The 24,822-nt window shown below is 40.7% G+C and overlaps 1 protein-coding gene across 1 annotated transcript in view; it reads right to left on the bottom strand.

Annotated features, from left to right (window-relative positions):
• The window catches only part of CLVS1 (clavesin 1), a 147,032-nt gene that overhangs the window by 80,320 nt on the left and 41,890 nt on the right, over positions 1–24,822 (bottom strand). The window contains exon 2 of the mRNA XM_052651918.1: positions 16,906–17,080. Within this exon, the coding sequence (XP_052507878.1) occupies positions 16,906–17,080 (175 nt within the window). The remainder of the gene's footprint in view (positions 1–16,905; positions 17,081–24,822) is intronic.

Raw genomic sequence — 24,822 nt, 5'->3', positions numbered from 1 at the left:
TTCCTCCTTCCAAAGTCTGAAAATCCTCTTAAAAGTTGCCCTGTCCTCTTGCTTTCCTAAGAATATCTTAATTAAAACCTCATTCAGTTAATGGAACAGGTTATTCATAATTTCTTCCAAATCCTTAATGAGTCTCTGGATTAAGGCATCAAGGATTACTCCTCTCAATTAATGACATTCCAGTTGGCATTAGCTTAATCTTTCAAGTTTTTTCATGATGTTAATAATCTCCATTAAATACGTTTAAATTCCTAAACTCTAATGTTATCAAAGCAGGAGAAATCATCTTTATGACTGTATTGTTAGAATTCATTAGCAGTGGGAGGTATTTTCCAAATCTTCCATCCAACTTTTGTGCTCAATAAGAATTGCCCTAGGCCTAGCTAGCACTTCACTTTTCCTTTTCTCCCACATGGCACTGAAGAAACACCAGGCTAATGTTTGTCCCATCCTGGGGACATGACCAGCTGGTCCCCTCACCTATGCCTGCTTGGAACCCTGGCGAATGAAAGTTGAATAAATAGTCATTGAAGTGAGACTTCTCTCTCATCCTTTGCAAATTCATATTACTCATACTTATCAAAAATTAGCTCAGATTTTTAACAGTATTAAATGAATACTTTGACCACTTAATGTGAAGAGCTGACTCATTGGAAAAGACGCTAATGCTGGGAAAGATTGAAGGCAGGAGAAGCTGGCAGACAGAGGATGAGATGGTTGGATGGCATCACTGACTCAATGGACATGAGTTTGAGCAAATTCCAGGAGATAGAGGAGGACAGGGAAGCCTGGTGTGCTGCAGTTCATGGGGCCACAAAGAGTCAGACACGACTTAGCAACTGAACAACAACAATTAAATGAAAAGTGGCTCTGTTATCACTCTCCCTAATATTCCCTCAGCACTGATTTATCCATCTTCTAAAATCAATTTCAGGGTGTGTTATTCAATAGCTAGGATTAAGATTAATCAAAAAACTTAAAAATTAAGTTAAACCCCTTCCTTACACCTATTCCAGTATAAATCCTTATAGATAAAAATGTTAAAAAAAAAATCTAAGTCGAGAAGGAAATAATTGGGAACTTTATATAACATTTGGAAAAAGAAGACTTTCTAAGCCCTAGTGAAGACCACTAATCAGACTTCATCATATAAACATCTTCAGTTCAGTTCAGTTCACTCAGTCATGTCTGACTCTTTGCGACCCCATGGACTGCACAACACCAGGCCTCCCTGTCCATTACCACCTCCCAGAGTTTACTCAAACTCATGTCCATTGAGTCAGTAATGCCATCCAACCATCTCATCCTCTGTCATCCCATTCTCCTCCCACCTTCAATCTTTCCAAGCATCAGGGTCTTTTCAAATGAGTCAGCTCTTCACATCAGGTGGCCAAAGTATTGGAGTTTCAGCTTCAAAATCGGTCCTTCCAATGATTATTCAGGACTGATCTCCTTTAGGATGGACTGGTTAGATCTCCTTGCAGTCCAAGGGACTCTCAAGAGTCTTCTCCAACACCAAAAAGTTCAAAAGCATCAATTCTTTAGTGCTTGGCTTTCTTTATAGGTCAACTCTCATATCCATAAATGAATACTGGAAAAACCATAGCCTTGACTAGACAGACCTTTGTTGGCAAAGTAATGTCTCTGCTTTTTAATGTGCTATCTAGGTTGCTCATAACTTTTCTTCCAAGGAGTAAGCATCTTGTAATTTCATGGCTGCAGTCACCATCTGCAGTGACTTTGGAGCCCCCAAAAATGAAGTCTGCCACTGTTTCCACTGTTTCCCCATTTATTTGCCATGAATTGATGGGACCGGATGCCATGATCTTAGTTTTCTGAATGTTGAGCTTTAAACCAACTTTCTCACTCTCCTCTTTCACTTTCAACAAGAGGCTCTTTAGTTCTTCTTCTTTCTGCCATAAGGGTGGTATCATCTGAATATCTGAGGTTATTGATATTTCTCCTGGCAATCTTGATTCCAGCTTGTGCTTCATCCAACCCAGTGTTTCTCATGAGGTACTCTACATATAGGTTAAATAAGCAGGGTGACATTATACAGCCTTGACATACTCCTTTCCTGATTTAGAACCAGTCTGTTGTTCCATGTCCAGTCCTAACTGTTGCTTCCTGGCCTGCATACAGGTTTCTCAAGAGGCAGGTCAGGTGGTCTGGTATTCCCATCTCTCTCAGAGTTCTCCACAGTTCATTGTGATCTATACAGTCACAGGCTTTGGCATAGTCAATAAAGCAGAAACAGATGTTTTTATGGAATTCTCTTGCTTTTTTGATGTTCACACAGATGTTGGCAATTTGATCTCTTGTTCCTCTGCCTATTCTAAAACCAGCCTAAACATCTAGAAGTTCACGGTTCACGTATTGCTGAAGCCTGGCTTGGAGAATTTTGAGCACTACTTTACTAGCATGTGATATGAGTGCAATTGTGCAGTAGTTTGAACATTCTTTGGCATTGCCTTTCTTTGAGATTAGAATGAAAACTGATCTCTTCCAGTCCCGAGGCCACTGCTGAGTTTTCCAAATCTGCTGGCATATTGAGTGCAGCACTTTCACAGCATCATCTTTCAGGATTTGAAATAGCTCAACTGGAATTCCATCACCTCCACTAGCTTTGTTCATAATGATGCTTCCTAAGGCCCAGTTGACTTCACATTCCAGGATGTCTGGCTCTAGGTGAGTGATCACACCATCATGATTATCTTGGTCATGAAGATTTTTTTGTATAGTTCTTCTGTGTATTCTTGCCACCTCTTCTTAATATCTTCTGCTTCTGTTAGGTCCACACCATTTCTGTCCTTTATTGTGCCCATGTTTGCATGAAATGTTCCCTTGGTATCTCTAACTTTCTTGAAGAGATCTCTAGTCTTTCCCATTCTATTATTTTCCTCTATTTCTTTGCACTTATCGTGGAGGAAGGCTTTTTTATATCTCCTTGCTATTCTTTGGAACTCTGCATTCAAATGGGTATATCTTTCCTTTTCTCCTTTGCTTTTCATTTCTCTTCTTTTCACAGCTGTTTGTAAGACCTCCTCAGACAGTCATTTTGCTCTTTTGCATTTCTTTTTGTTGGGGATGGTTGTTATCCCTCTCAGGATGTCATAAACTTCTGTCCATATTTCATCAGGCACTCTGTCTATCAGATATAGTCCCTTATATCTCTTTCCAACTTCCACTGTATAAGGGATTTGATTTAAGTCATACCTGAATGGTCTAGTGGTTTTCCCTACTTTCTTCAATTTATGTCTGAATTTGGCAATAAGGAGTTCATGATCAGAGTCACCATCAGCTCCTGGTCTTGTTTCTGCTGACTGTATAGAGCTTCTCCATCTTTGGCTGCCAAGAATATAATCAATAGATTTTGGTGTTGACCATCTGGTGATGTCCATGTCTCTTGTGTTGTTGGAAGAGGGTGTTTGCTATGACCAGTGCATTCTCTTGGCAAAACTCTATTAGCCTTTGCCTTGCTTCATTCTGTACTCCAAGGCCAAATTTGCCTGTTATTCCAGGTGTTTCTTGACTTCCTACCTTTGCATTCCAGTCCCCTATAATGAAAATGACATCTTTTTGGGGTGTTAGTTCTAGAAGGTCTTGTAGGTCTTCTTAGAACCATTCACCTTCAGCTTCTTCAGCATTACTGGTTGGGTGTAGACTTGGATTACTGTAATATTGAATGGCTTGCCTTGGAAACGAACAGAGATCATTCTGTCGTTTTTGAGATCTCATCCACGTACTGCATTTTGGACTCTTTTGTTGACTATGATGGCTACTCCATTTCTTCTAAGGGATTCTTGCCCACAGTAGTAGATGTTATGGTCATCTGAGTTAAATTCACCTATTCCAGTCCATTTTAGTTGGACTAATAGTTTCCTGATTCCTAGAATGTCGATATTCACTCTTGCCATCTCCTATTGGACCACTTCCAATTTGCCTGATTCATGGATCTAACATTCCAGGTTCTTATGCAGTATTGCTCTTTACAGCATCGGACCTTTCTTCCATCACCAGTCACATCACAACTGGTGTTGTTTTTGCTTTGGCTCTGTCTCTTCATTCTTTCTGGAGTTATTTCTCCATGGTTCTCCAGTAGCATACTGGGCACCTGCTGACCTAGGGAGTTCATCTTTCAGTGTCTTATCATTTTGCCTTTTCATACCATTCATGGGGTTCTCAAGGCAAGGATACCAAACATCTTAAACTTCTTTAAGAAGAACAGCAAAACCAAACACAATTCACTGATAGATGCAAATTGTAAAAAAAAAAAAAATTGTAATGTGAGAAAACTTTAATTTCCTTATGTAATAAAAATTTCTTAGAAGTTAGAAATAAAACAAAATTTTAAAACCTCAGCTGAAAAATTGTTGAAGTACATTAACAGGTGATACATAAAAAAGATAATAAAAAGATCAAATACCCTATATGGGAGACAGCAAAAGAAACACAGATGTAAAGAACAGACTTTTGGACTCTGTGGGAGAAGGTGAAGGTGGGATGATTTGAGAGAATAGCTTTGAAACATGTATAATACCATATGTAAAATAGATCGCCAGTCCAGGTTCAATGCATGAGACAGGGTGCTCAGGGCTGGTGTACTGGGATGACCCTGAGGGATGGGATGGGGAGGGAGGTTCAGGATGGGAACACATGTACACCCATGGCTGATTCATGTGAATGTATGGGAAAAACCACCACAATATTGTAAAGCAATTAGCCTCCAATTAAAGAAAATTTTTTTAATAAAAAAAGGTCAGATAAACATATGGAAAATATTCCATCTCAGTCAGTAGTAATCAAGGTAATCAAAGCAAATTAAAGCAAAAAGGGGTTGTGTGGTGGAGGCATTGTGGGGAGTTTACAAATAGTTGCAGACTTATTTTTGATACCCAGAACTGATTTTGGTTTAGGAGCAGACCATCTCATACTTTGCTGATGAATATTTTTTTAAAAAAATCTTCTTTAGAGCATCTTCAAGATACGTTTCACCTCTAGAAGTTAATCCTAAGGCAGTGATTCATTGAGCCAAGAAATCAGCTAAAGGAACGTTGATGTTAGGAATTTACACAATACTGAGGCAATTGAGAACATTCTAACCATTCAGCACTTGGGAATTGGTTAATACATTATCATATAATTAAACAATGGAACATGATACCATCATTGTAAAACGACATTGAAATAAAATGTTTAAAGAGCTAAAATACTGTTTACTGTGTGCTATCAAATGAAAAGACCAGATATCCAGATTTAAGAGGTTTATTTCTGTGTAGGGTTATGTGTAGTTTGCATTTTTCTTATTTTTACTCACCAGTCAAGTGGGCCTTAGGAAGCATCACTCTGAACAAAGCTAGTGGAGGTGATGAAATTCCAGCTGAGTTGTTTCAAATCCTAAAAGATGATGCTGTGAAAGTGCTGCACTCAATATGTCAGCAAATTTGGAAAACTCAGCAGTGCCCACAGGATTGGAAAAGGTCCGTTTTCATTCCAATCCCAAAGAAAGGCAATGCCAAACAGTGTTCAAACTTCACTCATCTCACATGGTAGCAAAGTAATATTCAAACTTCTCCAAGCTAGGCTTTAATAGTACATGAACTGTGAACTTCCAGATGTTCAAGCTAGATTTAGAAAAGGCAGAGGAACCAGAGATCAAGTTGCCAACATCCGTTGGATTATAGAAAAAGCAAGAGAGTTACAGAAAAACATCTACTTCTACTTCATTGACTGCACTATAGCTTTTGACTATGTGGATCACAACAAACTGTGGAAAATTTTTCAAAAGATGGGAACCAGACCACCTTACCTGCCTCATGAGAAATCTGTATGCAGGTCAAGAAGCAACAGTTAGAATCAAACATGGAACAATGGACAGGTTCCAAATCAGGAAAGGAGTACATCAAGGCTGTATATTATCACCTTGCTTATTTAAATTCTGTTTAGAGGACATCATGCAAAATGCCAGGTTAGATGAAGCACAAGCTGGAATCAAGATTGCCGGGAGAAATACCAATAACCTCAGATATGCAGATGATACCATCCTTATAGCAGAAAGTGAAGAACTAAAGAACCTCTTGATAAAGGTATAAGAGGAGAGCGAAAAAGCTGGCTTAAAACTCAACATTCAAAAAATAAAGATCATGGCATTCAATCCCATCACTTCATGGCATATAGATGGGAAAACAATGGAAACAGAGAGACTTTATTTTCTTAGGCTCCAAAATCACTGCAGACGGTGACTGCAGCCATGAAATTAAAAGATGCTTGCTCCTTGGAAGAAAAGCTGTGACCAACCTAGACAGCATATTAAAAAAGCAGAGACATTACTTCACTGACAGAGGTCTGTCTAGTCAAAGCTATGTTTTTTTTCAGTAGTCATGTGTGGATGTGAGAGTTGGACTATAAAGAAAGATGAGTGCTGAAAAATTGATGCTTTTGAACTTTTTGGTGTTGGAGAAGGCTCTTGAGAGTCCCTTTGACAGCAAGGAGATCAAGTCAGTCAATCCTAAAATAAATCATTGAATATTCATTGGAAGGACTGATGCTGAAGCTGAAGCTCCAATACTTTGGCCACCTGATGCAAAGAACTGACGCATTGGAGAAGACCCTAATGCTGGAAATGATTGAAGGCAAGAGGAGAAGGGGATGACAGAGGATGAGATAGTTGGATGGCATCACTGACATGAGTTTGAGCAAGCTCCAGGAGTTGGTGATGGACAGGGAAGCCTGGTGTGCTGCAGTCCATGGGATTGCAAAGTGACTGAATGACTGAACTGAACTGAATTACTTTCCAGTATCACCAGTATTTTAAAAATATTTTTTTATACTGAACATGTATAATGAACCCCCAGTAGTGGGGTTTGGGAGTGGAAGTCAAGTTGAGAGAATCTTAACAGATTTCAATAGCTGAAAGTGCTGAAAGCATCTGTTGTTCTCCTATTTAAGAAATATAAACCTTTAAAGAGCTCTGTCTTGGTAATGTAGAAGCTATTTTCACTGTAAAAAAAAAACCTTTAAAATGCAAAAAATTAATAATTTCTAGGATTCCTAAGTTATACTGGTGACTAAGTGTCTCAAACTGTAAGATCGTCTATATCACATTATAACTACCACAGAGGAAAATCTCTCTCTACTAGTTACACATTTCCGTGGAGTCTTCAATATCACTTGTTGAAGGTGATGGAAACTCTTCTGACAGCTCAGGATCACAACTGCGCACCATGATCTGGGTCCACAGTATACGGTACTCTTAGCTCCATGTGGCTTGGGCACAAGCATGGTGCTTTCTAGTTTTGGTGGTAAAATTTTTAATCTTCTTTGTGTTTCTTTCCTGGCTGACAGCTGTTATTTCTTGATATAGTCTATATGTCAATATGAATTAGCCCCTCCACCAAACTCTTATTACAGACTTCTAACGTGGTGAGTTTGGAAACCACGTGACCAAATTAAGAAAATAAATGGGGTCCAAAGGAAAGTTTGAGAGATTCTTTTAAGAGTAAAATGTATACATTTAATGCAGGTATTTTGTAACATTTACTTGATGCTGTGTATTGAAGACCATCCCCAAGAAAAAGAAATGCAAAAAGGCAAAATGGTTGTTTGAGGAGGCCTTAGAAAGATCTGAGAAAAGAAGAGAAGCTAAAGGCAAAGGAGAAAGGGAAAGATATACCCATTTGCATGCAGAGTTCCAAAGAATAGCAAGGAGAGATAAGAAAGCCTTCCTAAGTGATTAATGAAAAGAAATAGAGGAAAACAATAGAATGGGAAAGACTAGAGATCTCTTCAAGAAAATTAGAGATATCAAGGGAACATTTCTTGCAAAGATGAGCACAATAAATGACAGAAACGGTTTAGACCTAATAGAAGCAGAAGATATTAAGAAGAGGTGGCAAGAATACACAGAAGAACTATACAGAAAAGTTCTTCATGACCCAGATAACCACAATGGTGTGATCACTCACCTAGAACCAGACATCCTGGAATGCTAAGTAAAGTGGGCCTTAGGAAGCATAACTAAAAAAAAAAGCTAGTGGAGATCTTAGCTACCTTTGGGAGTCAGCTACTGAGTTGGGGGAAGGAGGGACCTCTGAGTAACTGGCAGTATTCTTTTTCTTAATCTGTTTTTGGTTACTTAAATGTTTTCATTTTCTGAAAATTCACTTTGCTGCATGCTTATAATTTGGGTAGTTTTCTGGCTGTATATTAACACATCAATAAAAAGTTTATTGTGTAAAAATTAGGCCCTTCTAAGTATAAAAACAAAATACTGCACTTTGAAAAATTATCTTTGAGCTAAAATGAGTTAACGATTCTATTGGTTTCTTAACAACAAATACTTTACTTTGATGCAAATGGAGACTGCACTTTATCAGCTATTTATTCTCACAAGTCCCACCTTCTCTTGTGAAATGCAACAAAAAGTCTGGGGTCTTTAGTTGGTCTCCAAGGCAACTAAAATCTTATTCAGAACTGATGTTTCACTGATCAATCCAGTCAATCTTTTGTGGGGTTTTGTGTTTTTTTTTTTTTTTAAGTGATGATATGTTATTCTCCTGCTTTGCTTATTACCAAGGGCTGTACATGCAAAGTTGTTTTCAATCATGCCCGACTTTCTGTGACCCATGGACTGCACCCCCTCAGGCTCCTCTGTCCATGGGATTCTCCAAGCAAGAATACTGGAGTGGGTCGCCACGCCCTCCTCCAGGGGATATTCTCAACCCAGGGATAGAACCCACATCTCTTACATCTCCTGCTCGGGCCGGCGGGTTCTTTACCACTAGTGCCACTTGGGAAAACCAAGGGCTGTTGAGAGGATCAAATAAGGCACAGGGTGAAGGGGGTTTAAGTGCCAGACTAACAATAAGTATCATCATCAACACCACCCTCATCATCACCAGGTTTGATTATTTTTAACCTAGAGTAGAGATAATGAGCTTCTTCAAGATGCTGTCTCACCCTATGGTTATTCTTATTTCTTGTACCATGAACACTAGACTGTCCCCAATTTAGCTAGAATACCCAGGTCAGAGAGTGTGTGTGCATGCTCAGTCATGTCTGACTCTTTGAGACCCCCTGGACTGTAACCCTCCAGGTTTCCTGTCCATGGGCTTTCTCAGGCAAGAATGCTGGAGTGGGTTGCCATTTCCTCCTCCAGGGAATCTTCCTGATCCAGGGATTGAAACTATGTCTCCTGTGTCTCCTGCACTGGCAGGCATGTTCTTTATCACTGAGCCACCTGGGAAGCCCAGGATGTGTGGCAGACTTGCTATTTACGATCCACAGTGAAAGGAACCATCACCAATCAGTGCCAGCATTCTTTTTTCCTGAGCTGTGTTTCAGTTGTTTAGATTTAGTATGTGAGGGCAAGCCTGTTTTTCCATCCCTGACACAAGCACTAAAGCTATTTCAATGAAGGTAAAGTTATAGATTTGCAGCACTGGGTGATAAAAAGTGTTGTAAGAATGGTGTAGACCAGTGTTGTCAAGGGCTTATTCTTTCCACCATCTCATTGGTTCGCATCACCCCTACCCTTCACCCAAGCTGCACATCCAAGCTTCATCGTGGACTCCTCCATCTTCACTTTCCATTCTCAAGCATCCAACAACCAATCACTGCCTTACTTGACTTCCTATATTGTTATCGAAATCTTTTGGTCACTCCTAGTTTAACCTCTTACTTCTTACTTGAATGATTGCAGTTGTCTTTTATTTGGTTCCCCACCTTTGACTCTTCCCTGCTCATACCTGCCAAATTGATCCCATGAGAAGCATCAGTCTGCTGTCATTCTGCTTCAAGATGGCCCTCAACACCTGCAGAAAGAGACCAAGTTCCTTAGCATGGCACAGGGGCACACAGGCTCCTTGCCTGGTCCTGGTGCATGCCAGGATTAGGAACTTGATTCTGTTTCTTTCTCTCTTATTGACTGAGATCTTGCCTCTGGTTGGCTCAGTGGTGAAGAATCCATCTGCCAATGCTGGAGACGCAGGTTTGATACCGCGGTAGGGAAGATCCCCTGGAGGAGGGCATGGCAACCCACTCCAGTATTCTTGCATGGGAAATCCCATGGACAGAGGAGCCTGGAGGGCTACAGTCTATGGGGTCGCAAAGAGTTGGACACGACTTAATGACTAAGCAACAAAAACAACTTGCCCCTGTATTTTTGCCCATAATACCTTCTTTGCCTGAAATTTCTCCCAGCCTGCTTTCACTTAGCTCTTCCGCACTCACCTGTTAAGAATCAGTCAAGATGCAGCTTTACCCAAGAGGCCGTTCCTAACTCCTCCTGCCTGAACCGGGATAGTATTAACCTGGTGTGCATCTCCCTTCTTGTACATGCAACATCGTGTTCATCATTTGTTTACAGAGCTGCCTCTCCTCTGAATGATGGCTTGCTGAGAGTAGGGACAGCATCTGTTTATTTTTGTGCCTGACTCAAAGTCGAGTCTTAGTAACGGTTTCTTGAATGGATGAATCCAGGCATTGGCCAGGTCTATAATGCATGAGAGTCCAGAAAAACCATTTATCAACAACATGCCAGAGATAGACCTGTTTAATTGGAACTGTTTTAAATGGGCCATCCTATCTGCCATCAGCATCACTGGAGTGTCATTACCTCTAATCATCTTCCTGAGTTTAATGGATACTTAACAAGGTAGAGCATTACAGGGGACATTTTATTCCTCTAATATTTCTGTAATATCATATTCTACTATTGCAAACTCAAGATTGTAGCCTTGTGGCCCGGGAAGGTAAAGGGTAGTTTGTTAAGAGGAAAATGTTCTTCAGGCATCCCTGGAGTGTTCAGAATGAATTAAGAACCTTCCTGGCAAAATATATACAAAATACTCTCTCCCTTCCATTTATTTGTATCTAATATTCTTTAATATGTGGAAAGTGTAAGGATCAATCAAAGACTGTAAATGTTACTGATGAAAAGAGTCCTGCAGTGTGAAAGACATGAAGTTCAACCTCATTAATCACTCAACTATGGAGGCTTTGGGAGCAGACGTTGGTAATGATTAAAGAGATCGCAACACGTAAAACAGAAGAAAAGCCACCTCATGTGCCACTGTCTGAACAGGTGACACCAAACTGGACCCAAGTCATTGACTGAGGTGAGAAGGGAGCACCCTTGTTTGGGTCCAGTGAACAGCTGGTGAGATCTAATTTCAAACTTTGAAAAGTTGAGGCAACAGAGAAAGAATTTGCCTGCTAATGCATGAGACACAGAAGATTTGCGTTCAATCCCTGGGATAGGAAGATCCCCTGGAGAAGGAAATGGCAACCCTCTCCAGTATTCTTGCCTGGGAAATCCCATGGACAGAGGGGCCTGGTGAGCTACAATCGTGGCCCAGGCACTTTTCATGCACTATTTAATTTCTGCCATAAACCAGTGAGGTAGTTCTGTTTTACCACCACATCTTTACAGACAACAAAACTAAAGCTGATCGAGATAAACCCTAAGGCCTGAGGTTTTTGGGTGGCAGAGCCAGGACTAAAGTCCAAATAGTCAGACTCTACTCCCACCTACATTGTCTGGTTGTACCACCAGCAGCAGCACCTGGGAACGTTTTTGAAGTGTAAGCTCATGGATTCTGCTCCAGACCTATGGAATCAGAAACTGGGAATAGGGACAAGGGATGTGGGTTGTAACAAACCCTCCAGGGGAGTCTGTGCATTTATGGGTGAGATCCATCGCATTATACTGCCATGCTGTCTATTAGAGCAGTGCTTCTCCAGCGTTAATTTGTATGCAGAACTTGAAATGCAGACTGATTTAGTAAGTTTGGGGGTAGTGCCTGAGGCGCTGCATTTCTGACCAGCTCCTGGTGATGCTGAGACCGGTGCTTTGCAAACTTTGCATGATAGAATGCAAGCTTCAGGAAGCCAGATTGCTTTGTTCTTCACTATCAACCAGTTTAGGAGAATACCTGACCCACATTTTCTGTTGAACGAATACACCATGAATCAGGGGGCCTGCATGTCTGAGTCATAGATGGTTGATTTGGTATGAATCTACTACTAACTTGAAATGCATCTTCCCAACTAGCCTTTCCAAAAATAGGATCACCTCCTGCCATTCATTTACCCTCAGGAACTGTAATGTTTTCCAGTGACTTTATGAATGTTTTACTGTCCTAGTCTTCCAAGTGAATAGGGCACTTTGGATTCCCCAAAAACAAATGAACGCATTGTATGTTTTGGAAAAGGGATGGAAAAGTAAGATATGAGAGGAGCAGGATGTGGGAAGGAGGTGAGAGGATGGATGAAGGTTGGAAACAGTTTAATGAAAAGGGCTTCCCAGGAGATGAATGGTTCACAGCTGAGCCTCTGAGCATTACTCCCAATCCCTTCCCACCTTTGGGTTAAGAGTTGGAAAAGCAACGGACCTCCTTTTCCACTCCTTTCCCAGAGTTTGTTCAAACTTATGTCCATTGAGTTGATGATGCCATCCAACCATCTCATCCTCTGTCACCCTCTTCTCCTCCTGCCCTCAGTCTTTCCTAGCATTAAGGTCTTTTCCATTAAGTTGGCTCTTCCCATCAGGTGGCCAAAGTATTGGAGCTTCAGCTTCAGCATCAGTCCTTCCAATGAATATTCAGGACTGATTTCCTTTAAAATTGACTGGCTTGATCTCCTTGCTGTCCAAGGGACTCTGAAGAGTCTTCTCCAGCACCACAGTTTGAAAGTGAAGCATCAATTCTTTGGCGCTCAGCCTTCTTTATGGTTCAACTCTCACATGGGAGAGTTTAAATAAAAGTTGATATAAACATTATAAAGCCATTTTTAACAAACAACAACAAAAATCATACCATAAACCTTGAACTGGAATGAAGAGTTAATGAATTGCTAAAGTATTCAATTGGACAGACAAAAATAACATAAGCACAGAAACAAGGGGGTAAAAAGACTGCTTTCTAAGTCTCCAGTGAGTCAGAAGTAAGCTTCTGTACACCTTTAATAACATCTGGGTCCTTAGGGAACCAACTATTTTGTAAATAGCCTGTAACTCTTGCTTAGTAAAACACTTCGGCACAGTCAATTCTTTAAGTATCTGGGTTGGCTGAACATTGATATATGCTGTGTTGATTGTAATGGTTGGGCGGCAGTGATTTATAAGAAATGATTCCAAAAATTGATTTTGGAAACATTGCAAAACTCAAGAACAGGACTTCAGCTTGTTGCGCTTTCTGCCAGAATTTCCCTGCAGAATTGAGAATAAGGCTCTGCTATATTAAAATGGTGGCATAAATATTACTTTGTTTGGTTAAAATTTAAACAGGTTGTAATGAGTAGATACGATGGCTCTTTTAGACATTACTACATTTAAGAGAGGAAACAGCAGAATAAGAGAAAATGACTTCCAGGCATTCTCAAAATTAGTATTTTACCTAAAGTTATTTTGAACCAATATTCACAGACTATGTAGCTGGGACAACTTAATATTCTAAACAATGACATATCCCATTGTTCGAAAAGGAGGAATATGTACTATATATTAGAATTTCATGACTGGCTGATCCAGGGTAACTTTTGATGTAGAAAATCCGATGATCCCTTAAAGAGTAGTCTTCCACATGATTATTGTTATAGCTCATTAATTTAGCCTATAAAATGTGTAACCAAAGTTCTATGCACATGCCTTTTCCTTTGAATGACTGAGTGTAATTGCACTTTTCTTCACTAAAACACTGTTTTCTAGAGCAGTTTTACGTTCACAGCAAAACCGACTGGAGGACAGAGATTTCCCATATCCTCTGCTGCCACACATGCGTAGCCTCCTCGTTATCAGCACTCCCCATCAGAGGTGTACGTTCATTACACCTGATGAACGTACGTTGACACATCATAATCACACAAAGCCTATCATTTACATTGTGTCTCATGTTTGGTGTACACTCTGCACATTCAGACAAGTGTATAATCATAAGTATCAGTCATTACGGTATCATACATCCTCTGTGTTGTGCCTGTTCATCCCTCCCCACCCCTGCCCACAATCATGTGATTTTATCCTTCATTTTGTCGATGTGGTGTATCACATTGATTAACTGGTGGATATTGAACTATCCTTGCTTCCCTGGAATACATCCCAGTAATCATGATGAATTATCATTTAATGTATTATTGAATTCAATTTGCTAATACTTTTTTGAGGATTTTTGCATCTACATTTATCAAGGAATTGACCTCTAATTTTCTTTCTCTGTTTCTTTTAATAGTGTCTTTGGTTTTGGTAATGCTGGCCTTGTAGAAGGAGTTTGGAGGTGTTCCCTCTTCCGTTTTTTGGAATAGTTTGAGAAGGATAGATATTAACTCTTCTTTGAATGTTTTGTAGAATCCCTCTGCCTATCTATAAGACACTCAAACCTCTTTGGGCCTTTCTGAAGGTGTAGCAGTAAAAGGAACAATAGCAACCTCTCATCGCTCACTGACTTTTTCTTTCTCCAGTAAAGTTGATGCCTTCACCCATCCCAGAAGTGGTGTGGAACTTATCTTGAATTTTCATGGTTGGCACTTGGAGGCCAGTATGGGCTCTTCCTTGTACAACAGCATGACCACAAAGGCATGAATTCTGCTTCCTACCAGTTCGGACATTTTGAAATGCCAGAAGGAATTATTGGTTGCAGTGTGTCTGCAAACAACTGTTGCAGTGAAAAAAGTTCCCTGGGAGAGCTGGAAGAGAGGTGACCGTGGCATCTAAATGTCCACAGAGCCTGAGAGAGGATGGCCTGGAGTGAGAAGTTGCCAGTGGTGGCCAGAGATGGCCACCAAGTGTGGGGCAGGGACCAAGCCAACACTGTGAGGGCAGGAAGCCCATATCCTGGACAGAGCCACACCCAAGCGCAGCTTCTTCAGGGACCACTGACTCTTCTCTTGGAAAAACTGCACCTTCCTCTCCCAGGTATTTAGGGTCTGGGCAGGCAGAATTTGCAGAAAAAGCTGCATCCCAAACCAGAGCCCGATTGACCTGATGCTTTCCCCCAGTCAAGGCAGTTTACATTGCTCAGCAACAGAAGAGTCCAGGTCATTGCTCTGAGAGATGATGGGAGGAAGTACCTGTTCTCCACTCTGACCCTGTCCTTGTGCATCTCCCCTTCTCCCAGCAGGGGCTCTTCTTTAGCCAGAGCTATGGAACATTGTGGAATTCATCCCTGGTACATGACAAGAGAAGGCCCAGGTAGACTTGCCTTGCCCCACAAAAGGTCATCTAGTATTTCTTGTAAAATACCTTACAAATGTAGGTACAGCTCTATGTTTTAAAACATACTCACATGCATTAACTCAGTAAGACCCACATCAGCCTAGAGAAGTTGGCAGGGGACATGTTATATAATCCACACCATTTCCAGAAAAAAAAAATTGGAACACAGGGTTGGAAAAAGTACACTTTCTTCCTGATTTATGAAAAAAATCTTATAATTACATAGAACTTGAATCACAGCTATTTACACATGTAATGAATTGTCTCTTTTTAGAAAGATAAAAATGCATGAAGCTTGTACTACCACAGAAAATCCCGAAGATATGGCCAGTGTAATTATAGGGTATGAAATAAACCTTGCAGCTTACTTTAAAACTCCCTTTGATAAAAGCTTTAGAGAGAGAGAGAGATCAGATGTGCAGAAGCTTAGAAGAGAGGATGGTGGAGAAAAAGGGAGCTAAGAGAAAATGATTGGCAGTAAAGGACAGAAAAGTCTGTGATTGAGATTTTTAGGGCAAGGCAGGATACACTGTAATCTAGAAATGCAAAAGCAACTTTAAAAATGTGCCTCCAACACACTGCATGATGTAGCTCCCCAGGACCATGTGGCATTCTTGGAACAGCGTGTACTTGCCCCTGTTCTGAAGCAGGAAACCCTTTCAACAAAATAAGATCCATTCAATAAACATAAATTTATCAGAAGCCCAACAAGTGCTATGTATTTGCCGGAAGCCTAATGTGAATCAGCCACAGTTTAAGAAGCAGGTGCATCAATTACTCATCACACTGGAGTAGGATAGGGGATTTAAATGGATTTCCTGGTCTTATATTTTGAAGAGCTTGAGTACTGGCTGCCTGATCTGAGAATTAACAGGTATTTTTGCTGTCTACATAGCTGCATGTAACTGCAATCTATTTATTGGGAGGGGAGTCACTCCATGGAGTCAGTCTTCCTACAGAATGAAGAATGGGTATGAGTTTCATCTATGCCGGTTCTGAATCTCCCTGTATGGCTTTTCTTTTGTATTGTAGTGTGTCACCACAAAGTTAAGCAGCATTGCCCCTCTGACTTAGTTTTCACAGAATCACTGGTCCTTCAAGCAGAAGGGACCCCAGGGACGGACTCCCCTAACCTCTACCCAGCACAAAAGCCCCTTTCCCAAAGTCCTAATGACTGGTCATACAAACAGGAGGTAGAGTTCTGCCTGCTTCCTTTATCTTCCCAGGAGTGATAGCCTTTAGTACACACACCTCGGCATATAGCACTTGGGGAAGTAAGGACCCGCCAGGCACATTTTCCTGGGCAAAGATGCTCCCAGAAACCCTGAAAAGCTTCCATGCCACCGCACCGTAAAAGCACTCTCATAAAGCAGATGTTTTTTAGCTTTAATTTTTGTGAACTCTCAGATGGATTTGGCTAAACATCCCCAAGCTTTCTTCATAATTGCTACAGTAGGTAATTTGTACCCGTGGAAACCGTAATTTAGAGCTGTTAATGAAAATGGAGTCTAATTTTTAAAAAACAACAACAACAACATCTAAACTGAGGCTGGGATAAAAATAGAGTACTCACAGGTGGATTTTATCAAAGTTTTCTTTTACCTTTCTCAAAGACAAATATTACTTTAGTTGCAATAAGAAAAGAGCACACGGTCACATGCAGTCTCGTAAGGTATTAACACATTCAGTGAACTTACCTGCAACCCTTCAATGGCTAGTTTGAGGATTGAAGGTGTCAGTTTGGAGGCTTGTTTGAAGGAGAAATTACTCCAGTCTATAATTAAAATGAAACCATTTATCTGAAGCTCCGGATCTTCAATAAGGACTTCCAGTGACAGCAGGATGGCCCGGAGAATGTCTGTGAAGGAGTTCCTGCACAAAGCAGAAAGAGGCAGAGCGTGAATATCAGCAGATGATGGAACTCAGTGTGTGGAGCCCTGGCCAGCTCACCCTGCTCCTCGAGCCCAGCCTGCAGGGCAACACCGGTGTCCTCTCCACAAAGTGACTGGGAATACGGTGACCAAACATATATACAATGGAATACACTCAGCCATGAAAAGGAATGAAATTGGGTCATTTGTAGTGATGTGGATGGACCTAGAGCCTGTCATACACAGTGAAGTAAGTCAGAAAAAGAAAAACAAATATCGTATATTAATGCATGAAAATGATGCATGAAACTGATGAACCTATTTGCAGGGCAGGAATAGAGACGCAGCCGTAGAGAATGGACTGTGGACACAGCTCAGGAAGGGGAGGGTGGGATGAACTGAGAAAGCAGCACTGCCACGTGTAAACAGATAGCTAGCGGGAAGCTGCTGTATGGCTCAGGAGCGCAGCTCAGTGCTCTGTGAGGACTTAGAGGGGCGAGGCTCCAGAGGGCAGGGAGGTATCTATACATATAGCTGATTCACTTTGTTGTACAGCAGAAACTAAAGCAACATTGTAAAGCAATTATTCTCCAAAAATGAAAATTTAAAAAAAAGTCTATTCACCACCACCATCCCCCCAGGTAAATAAACTTCATAGGAACAATACACTGAGAATCACAGGATGGAACCTCCCTTTGAAATGACTGCACCAGAAGTCCAAACTTTAGGAGGCATCTCTCTTTTGTGTTTCCACGAATCTCTATCCTCTGCTTCCAGTGCAACGCTGATTGCATTTCATTGAAATGCGTCTCTTACTTGTCTCTCCATCCTGGGCCATGATGTAGTTGTGTCCCCAAAACCTACCTACTTGATGAATATTGCTGAGCAAATGAGGTAAGACCTTCATCAGAGGCACTTGTTTTGATTAAACCTCTTATTCCTTTTGTATGTTGAAAATCTTGCTCAAAATGTAAAAAAAAAAAAACAAACAAAAACCCATGTGATCGATGCTATTTTGTAGGCTCAGTTCATGGATAGAGAAAAATAAAGCTTGAAGAGTCATTTATTTTCACTGAAGGTTTGCCATGTGATTCAGAAAGGAGTCTGCTTGGAGTACACTGGTAACTATGACAACAGGGAGACCTGACTACAAACTGGAGTTACAGTTCTCTAGCATTGTGTGTGTTCTTCCACATCATATATTCTCAGTCGATTTTTGTTTTAAATAATTTCCAGATACAAAGAAATGATGGCATATTTTGCTAATTCTCCAAGCAAATTATCTGTGCTAAAAATTCAAGACCTTAAAGGATCTCTAAATTCAGAGGATTTTAATTTTTTTGAAAAATATAAGCCTGGATGTTAAATGATGGCAAAATCTACTCCTTCAGTCTATCATTAAAATCAGAAACTGTATCCTTTTGTGGGGCTTTGCACAAAAGTAGTAAAGAATCTACCTGCTAATGCAGGAGACACAGGAGATGTGGGTTCAATCCCTGGGTTGAGAAGATTCTCTGGAATAGGAAACAGCACCCCACTCTAGGATTCTTGCTTGGAAATTTCCACAGGTAGAGGCACCTAGTGGCTACAGTCCATGGGGCTGCAAAGAGTCTGACTCAACTGAGTGACTGAGCATATCCACTGTGAAATCAAGTGAAATGATCAGATTCCTGAACACTTCAATGTGATTCAAATTCTAATCAAATCTAATGATTGCAGATTATTAAATTATTAGATTGCAGATTATTAAATCAGCAAATATGTAATCAAATGTGGAATTAACAGATACAAACTACTACACATAAAATAGATTCACATCAAGGATCTTACTGTATAGCAAGAAGAATTATACCCATTATCTTGTCATAATCTATAATGGAATATAATCTGCAAAAAAAAAATCCCCAAACCATGTCACTGTGTTGTACAACTGAAATTAACATAATATTGTAAATCATCTATACTTCAATAAAACAAAAACAAACAAAAAACTAGCAAACCAGCAAAAATTTACTGAATGGCCATTATAAGCTCAGAGCTCTGCTTAATACTTGAAGTTGTGTCATATTTATACTTTCAAAGATCCCTTAATTTAATTGGGGTGGGGTAAGAGATTAGAAACATGAGTTGAAAGAGATCAATAAAATTTGAGTAATCAGGAATTTGTAGAGGAATGAAAGCTTGGGATAAGCCCCAACGGGTAAATAGGATTTTGGATAAGAGGGAAAAGGAACGAGCATTTCAGGAAATAAGAGTGACATGTGAAAAATACAGGTAGCAGCCCATTTTGTTTCTGTACAGTTCTTGCTAAAAATGTCTTCCTTATATCAAGCAAAACTTTTCCTCCCACAAATCTGACCACTGAGTGTTCCTCTACCAAAAACAGCCCCTCAGGTCCTTCTGTTGTTGTTGTTTAGTCCCTAAGTCATGTCCAACCCTTTGTGACCCCGTGGACTGTAGCCCACCAGGCTCCTCTGTCCATGAGATTTCCCAGGCAAGAACACTGGAGTGGGTTGCCATTTCCTCCTCCAGAGGATCTTCCCGCCCCAGGGCTTGAACCCGAGTCTCCTGCATTGGCAGGTGGATTCTTTACCACTGAGCCAGCTGGGAAGCCCCAGGTCTTCCTGTACCACATACTAAATTATCTAAACGCGGTGGTTGTAATGTGCCATATAATCTCTGGATTGAAAAAAATTAATAACTTTAACCATTTCTCATAGGAATTGGTGTTTGATACTGTTCTCATCATTATCATTTTCTTTTAGACATAGTCCCTTCTAAATTTTAGAGATGTCAAATTCCTATTAATGTAGGTAAGTTTTCATTGGCTTTGATTTGTTGTTGTTGCATTCGTATCATATATGATGTAAAAACCCAAGTCTTTAGAGATACTGCCTTGTATTGGAAAGAAACATTGATTTAAGTGGAGCATAGACCAAAGGTTGTGAGTTTAGGCAGTGCCAAAGGAAAATGTGGAGATGCCTAGTGGTAAACTGCAGATGCGCATTAGGGAATTCGAGAGTGTGATCCTGGATTAGCTTTCTTAGAAAGAGTACACGCATGGAGAGAATGAGGACATTTAGAAAAGCTAAGCCTTTTGTGAAGCTTACATGCAGTACTGAGGTTGAAGGAAAAGGGTTAAGGGAAAAAAAATCTGCGGATCACAATAGTAATGTGTTTTTAAAAAGGGGGAGAAGATAGTGTTTCAGGAAGTAAGGATATAATAGATTGCATTACTGATTCCAATTCTTCACTTATCTGAGCATCCACCCACTACCTTGTGGTTGACCTCATTGGTAATAAAGTGTATTTTTTGCCCTTTGGCCATGTGACTTGCTTTAACTGATTGTATGTGACAGAAATGACAATGTACCAATTCCAGGCCTAGCTCTTAAAGACCTCAGATGTTATTTGTTCTCTTGCTTTCTGCCATTGCCATGGAAAAAAAGATGCCACAGCTAGATTCCTGACAAGAAGGATGACTCCCTAGCCACCTGGCACATCTTCAAAAGAAGCAGAGCCACCCAGCTGACCTCAGCCTAGATAAACTCTAGCTGCCCCACAGATGTGTGCTCAGCAATAAACGATTGCTTTTTTAAGCCACCAAGTTTGAGAATGGTTTGTTACAAATTAATAGCTACTCAATATCAGACAGTAGTTAACCAAGTCAAATGCAGCAGAAATATGAAGGAGAATTATTATATTTGACAGCAAGTAGATCTTTGGAGTAGAGAAGGTGATAGCACCCCACTCCAGTGCTCTTGCCTGGAGAATCCCATGGACAGAGGAGCCTGGTGGGCTGCGGTCCATGGGGTCGCGAAGAGTCAGACACAACTGAGTGACTTCCCTTTTGCTTTTCACTTTCATGCATTGGAGAAGGAAATGACAACCCACTCCAGTGTTCTTGCCTAGAGAATCCCAGGGACAGGGGAGCCTGAGGGGCTGCTGTCTATGGGGTCATACAGAGTCAGACACGACTGAAGTGACTTAGCAGCAGCAGCAGCAGATCTTTGGAGAGTTTTTTAAGACAGCCCTTCTCATTGAATAGTAAAAATAAGTATTATTGATTATGAAGATTTTTAGCCAATCACTTAAGTGCTATCTCATTTTCGGTTCAGTTCAGTCACTCAGTCATGTCTGACTCTTTGTGATCCCATGGACTGCAGCACACCAGGCCTCCCTGTCCATCACCAACTCCCAGAGTTTACTCATACTCATGTCCATTGAGTCGGTGATACCATCCAATCATCTCATCCTCTGTCATCCCCTTCTTCTCCCTTCAATCTTTCCCAGCATCAGGGTCCTTTCAAATGAGTCGGTTCTTCACATCAGGTGGACAAAGTATTGGAGTTTCAGCTTCAGCATCAGTCCTTCCAATGAATATTCAGGACTGATTTCCTTTACAATGCACTAGTTGGATCTCTTTTCTGTCCATGGGACTCTCAAGAGTCTTCTCCAGCACCACAGTTCAAGAGCATCAATTCTTTGGTGCTCAGCTTTCTTTATGGTCCAACTCTCACATCCATACATGACTACTGGAAAAACCATAGCTTTGACTACATGGACCTTTGTTGGCAAAGTAATGTCTCTGCTTTTTAATAAGCTGTCTAGGTTTGTCATAACTTTCCTTCCAAGGAGCAAGCATCTTTTAATTTCATGGCTGCAGTCACCATCTGCAGTGATTTTGGAGCCCCCCAAAATAAAGTCTGTCACTGTTTCCACTGTTTTGCCATCTATTTGCCATGAAGTAATGGGACCAGATGCCATGATCTTAGTTTTCTCATTTTACTCCTCTGTAAATGAGAGCTAGCACCATTTCCATTACATATCCACTTGTATTCATTCCCAAGAAAACACTGAGAAAATGGAACCCTGAAAACTATACATTTTCAAGACCAGAACCTTATTGACAGACAGACATTTATAATGAATGAAGTATTATTATACTTACAGGGTGATCCCAGGAGAGAAGTAAAACAATTTTGGAATTCACTGTAGTTTCCAAATGTTTGAATACTTCGTTTTTCTAGAGGAACTGGGTGGGCAGCAAAAAGTTGAATGGAATGTGTCTCAGGTCATGAGGCTTTATCCCTGTTGAAGGGTGTGACTTCCCATATGGTCAGTGATCATTAGCTTAAATTCCTTACTTCTTTGCTTCCTCATATGGATTTCCTCATCTTTTCCCTGTTTCTTATTCATCTTATTCTCTTTGAGTTGTGAAATCCTCTCAGCTTTTTGTAATTTAAAATGCCAAGTACTTTATATAGTTACTCCACCCCCAAGGGGGTGGAACATAGCTCCTCATTCCTGAAGTGTGGGCTGAGCATAGTGACTTTTTTTTTTGAGTACAGTGTGGAAAGGGAGGGAGAAAGAGTGGCTTTACAGGAGAACCCAAACAAACACTTCCTAAGCCAGGTGGCTGGTATCAACAACAACAGAGATAAATCATGTTGATTACCCTTGATATGGTGATGAAAACCACATTTTACCTCTGTGATCTTACTCTCCTGCCCCAGATTAATTAAAAGGAATGTGCATGCTCAGTTGGGCAGTCATGTGTGACTCTTCGCGACCCCATGGACTGTAGTCCACCAGGCTGCTCTGTCCATGGGATTTTTCAGGCAAGAAGACTGGAGTGGGTTATCATTTCCTCCTCCTAGGGATCTTCTTGACCCAGGGACTGAACCCGTGTCTCCTGTGTCTCCTACGTTGCAGTTGGATTCTTTACCCGCTGAACCATCAGTGAAGCCCAAGTTAAGCATGAAGATGAGAGATTGTTTCTTTAGACCAGTCTTGACAGGCTTATCCATCTCAGGATATAGACACAAGAATGTAAAATGTTCATATCCACCATTAAAAATGACGCTCAATCTAAAGTTCTTGAATGCTAGGGTTCTTTCTTATTAGTGTTTCTGTGGTGAGCAAGTGTATAAATGTTCTGTGTGTGTGTGTGCATGTGTGTGTGTGTCTGGGTGTACACACAATGAATTCATCTTTAGAGTTGCCTCCATTGAAGATTTTTGTTTTAAATGAAAAGATGGTTTGAATAAATAAAACCAATATTTTATTACATTTGGTCCAAGTGCTTCTAAATCCTCCCAAGAATTGAAGAGAATGAAATTAACATCAGATGCATCTGTCTGCTCACTTAAACAGCTAATGAAATTTCTTATCACTCAGTGTTGTAAGAGTTTTGAAGTACCTAGAACTGGATGAGGAGTCAGGGCGGCATTTATTCAAAGGTATGACAAAATTTCACTTTATGGCAGATATAAAAGATAAAAGTATATTATTTTTATATTTCAGATAGAGATGGAAACTAAAAGAAGACATTAAAAAAATACATATATGGGAAGCAATGAAGCATAGTCATTAGAAGCATAGGGTTTGGAGTTGGCAGACTTTGATTCAAATCTTGGCTATTCTGTATAAACTTAGCAGGTCATTCTGTCTCTCTGAGTTTAGTTTTCTCATCTATAAAAAGAGCTTGATAGCACCTCCCTCTCTGGTAATGATAACTTGAGATAATGTACACAAAGCCATGGCAGAGCAACTGACTCATTCTAGCCCATAGAAGGAGCTGATGATGGTCATGTTGGCTTTCATTATTATATAAATGAACATGATATCCAGTGGAGAGTAACAGGAATTTCAGAGTGCTTCAGCGTTATAAGAGATCACCTGTGGCTGAGATGTTTGGGAACATTTTCCATTGGCCTGTAATGGAGGGAAGGTTTGGACTCTGGACATATAAGGGAAAGGGCAGAAGGAGCCACATGAACAGAGTTGCCATTTACTTCTCTAGGGGATCTTCTTGATTTAGGGATCAAACGCAGGTTTCCTATGTCTCCTGCATTGCAGGAGGATTCTTTACCTGCTGAGCCATCTGGGAGCATAGAGCCTATTGTCTTGGGGGAAACAGCAAGTTTGCCAGTGCCTTTGGGACAAGTGAAAAGGAATGTAGAAATATGGTTAGAGTTGTGATCCATCTTAATTCTGCTTGCTGGGAGAGCTACTGGCTGTTTATGCAGAGGTTGTAAGTTTGTGCTTTAGGAAGATTTGAACTGGTAACAGGGATTATGTGGTTTGGAGCTAGGAGGCTAGAGACACAGAGTCCAATTAAAAAGAGCCATTTGCAGCATAGTGAGAGTGGAATGGAAATGATAGAGAAAGGAGAAGAGCCATGAAATTAAAACATGCTTGCTCCTTGGAAGAAAAGCTATGACTAACCTAGACAGTGTATTAAAAAACAGAGACATTACTTGCCAACAAAGGTCCGTCTAGTCAAAGCTATGGTTTTTCCAGTAGTTATATATGGATGTGAGAGTTGGACCATGAAGAAGTCTGAGCGCCAAAGAATTGATGCTTTCAAACTTTTTGGTGTTGGAGAAGACTCTTGAGAGTCCCTTGGACAGCAAGGAGATCCAACCAGTCCATCCTAAAGGAAATCAGTCCTGAATATCCATTGGAAGGACTGATGCTGAAGCTGAAGCTCCAATATTTTGGCCACCTGATGTGAAGAACTGACCATTGGAAAAGACCCTGATGCTGGGAAAGATTGAAGGCAGGAGGAGAGTGGGATGACAGAGGATGAGATGGTTGGATGGCATCACCAACTTGATGGACATGAGTTTCAGCAAGCTCCAGGAGTTGGTGATGGAGAAGGAAGCCCAGCGTGCTGCAGTCAGTGGGGTTGCAAAGAGTCAGATGCAACTGAGCAACAGAACTGAGCAACTGAACTGA

Source organism: Budorcas taxicolor, chromosome 14 (genome assembly GCF_023091745.1).
Source record: "Budorcas taxicolor isolate Tak-1 chromosome 14, Takin1.1, whole genome shotgun sequence".
In the NCBI taxonomy this organism is placed as follows: domain Eukaryota; kingdom Metazoa; phylum Chordata; class Mammalia; order Artiodactyla; family Bovidae; genus Budorcas; species Budorcas taxicolor.
The sequence above is the reverse complement of the archived record's forward strand: the minus strand, read 5'-3'. Positions and strand labels throughout refer to the sequence as shown.